The sequence below is a fragment of the Penaeus japonicus genome, unplaced genomic scaffold (genome assembly GCF_977035675.1).
Source record: "Penaeus japonicus unplaced genomic scaffold, GWHDUDI00000001_assembly GWHDUDI00000030, whole genome shotgun sequence".
NCBI lineage: Eukaryota > Metazoa > Arthropoda > Malacostraca > Decapoda > Penaeidae > Penaeus > Penaeus japonicus.
In genome coordinates, this window is record NW_028234432.1 from 9220788 (window position 1) to 9223287 (window position 2500).

Below are 2500 nucleotides of genomic sequence, written 5' to 3' on the forward strand. Positions count from 1 at the left end.
AGAGAAATAGGAAAAAGAGGATGAGAAGAAAGAGGAAGATAATAAAAAAGAGAGTTGAAGGAAGTGAAGAGAAGAGGAGTGATGGCAAAAAGCTTGAATGGAGTCTAGTGATGAGTCATATTTCTTTTATCTGCATTTTATCTTTTCACCTTGAATGTTGATAATAAACATTAGACTTTCCTTTCATTATCAGGCTCAACATTTGATCAAGCACTGACTGAAAAATAAGCTATATAAGATAACTATATAAATAATTTTTCAGAAAGACATATCTAATCACTATAAATTACATTTTATACCTCATTATAAATTATTTCCAAACTGTCAGAAATCTGATGTAAGAGCACATATGGCTTGCAATAATAAAAAAAATCTTCAACAGTGAATATCAGCAAACAAAAGCTCACGTAGTCCACAAAATTCTAATTCTTTAATCTAAGAGCATGAACATCATGCTAACTAATTCTAGGACACAGAAAACACACAGTGCGCTGCGCCACATTTATTCATGCATTCTGATAAAATTCAACTACTGTTATCTACCATGCTGTCTGACATAAAAGTTGAAGCTCAGCACAGCAACACAATCATGCTTAACCTTTTGACACCAGGAGTGCATTTATGCATGTATTGTTTACTGTGGTTTTGTTTTATCAATCTATTGTAACAAAGATGTTTCTATAAGTGGTTTCTCATCAGGAGTCTGTTAGTAAGCCTACTTGAGCTCACCTGTTTACTGCATTCCTTGATTTTTTTAAAAAGTAGTTTCATACTATTAATGTTATTTATGCTATCATATTAAAAATCATAACAATAATAATGATACCATTAATATTGATATCAATATTAATATAAAACTTTCTCACAAACATTCAAGCAATGGGGTAAACAGGTGATCTCAGGCAGGCCTACTAATCTCCTGGGTGAGTGTGTGCTTCTTGAGAAAGAAAGAAAAAAAAAAAAACAGAAAAAAAAATGTACAAAATATATAACAATAATAAAACAAAACCACAGTAGATGGTGCATGTCCCCCACATCCAAGGAGTAACAGAAGCTCACTAACAATAATGGAGAGAAGTAATAACCAAAAAACTAATAATTAACTGACAAACAAGCCTGAAGGAGCATGACAAACATAAAAGAGATAATGATAATATATCAAATTCATACCAAGTGAAATCATGCTTGATAAATGATGAATAAACATGACTTTTTATATACCTTTTTGAGGAGCCAGTGCTGTGTGCCATTAGAGAAAATATGATTAGATATTGAAGAATTATCTATCAGATAAAAATTGAATATTATTATGCTAAATATCAAATTCTTTAATGAAAAAATGAAGTCTTGATATCCTGAATGTCCTTGTAACCAGTGCCCACAAAACATGTTCTTAACTATAGCCACTGAAAGGAATTCCTTATGGTAACATAAAAAGTGGGTTTAATCATGATGTATGAAATTACCTCCTTTGCACTCCAAAAACACAATTTTACCCATAACATCAGACAGGAAACATTTAAGCTAACACAAAAGAAGGACTGAAGTAATGTCAATGTCTTTACTTGCTCATAATTTACCTTCTTCCTTTGGAAAGGACAATTATATCTAAATATCACAGTCTTAGTTGCCTACACCTACATTCTATACCTATTCTATATTCAACACAGTTATACAAAAGAAAGAAAAAAAAAAAGAATGGTCATTGCAATATCAAATCTACTACGTTTTCTAAAGGTACCTCTCTGATGTACATCTAATGCATTAAATCCTTTATTCAGTCTTTAAGACAATAATAAATCTTATTTCAACTGCCCTGATATACCATTAAAATTACTATATTTACACAAGCTGCACATTCTCATCCTGTAACCTATATGGAAAAACACAAAAACAACTGTACAAACAACGTTGGTCATAAGTCACAAGCATCAGTCCCTTTCAACACAATTAATTGACACTACATTGCACATTTCTAAAAGTCCTCCTCACCAGTTTATTATCATAATATAGATGTAGCATTTAACATGTTAACCACCATATGTATCACCTGTGGTACATTTCAAATTAGCAATGACCACCACAAGTACCACCAGCTGTACATCAATTACTGATTCTTCTTTTTGTTCAACTCCAATATTTTATCCAAAAATTAAGTTAAAATCAAAAACATATAAATACAGAAAATTATAATCCTTTATAATCCAACAGAAATTTTCATATACCCCCTAAAACTTTTCTCTAACCTATAACTTTATAAATAAAATGCAGTATCCTTTGAAATTAGACTAAATATTAGTTTGTTCTGAAACAAAAAAATAATAATCCTAAGAGTGATCATAGAATTTCATGACCATGAATGACTCATTTGATGCTACTAAACAACTTGGGCTGACACATCATATCTACCACACATCCTAAGACTTTTACTGTTGTAATACAAAGTATTTGACTAGAGGAGCATGTACCCATCCCGCCTTGTTCTGCCGCTGCTACAGCA

General features: G+C 31.4%; 1 protein-coding gene across 8 annotated transcripts in view; it reads right to left on the bottom strand.

The window, feature by feature from the left end:
- LOC122250070 (zinc finger protein ubi-d4 A) overlaps positions 1-2500 on the bottom strand; it is a 41256-nt gene that overhangs the window by 33456 nt on the left and 5300 nt on the right. For 4 of the 8 annotated variants that reach the window (XM_043011354.2, XM_043011352.2, XM_043011355.2 and 1 more), the window contains exon 4: positions 1222-1239. The exons of the other annotated variants lie outside the window; for them this stretch is intronic. In XM_043011354.2, coding sequence (XP_042867288.1) covers positions 1222-1239 — 18 coding nt within the window. The remainder of the gene's footprint in view (positions 1-1221; positions 1240-2500) is intronic. 8 annotated transcript variants of the gene reach the window in all.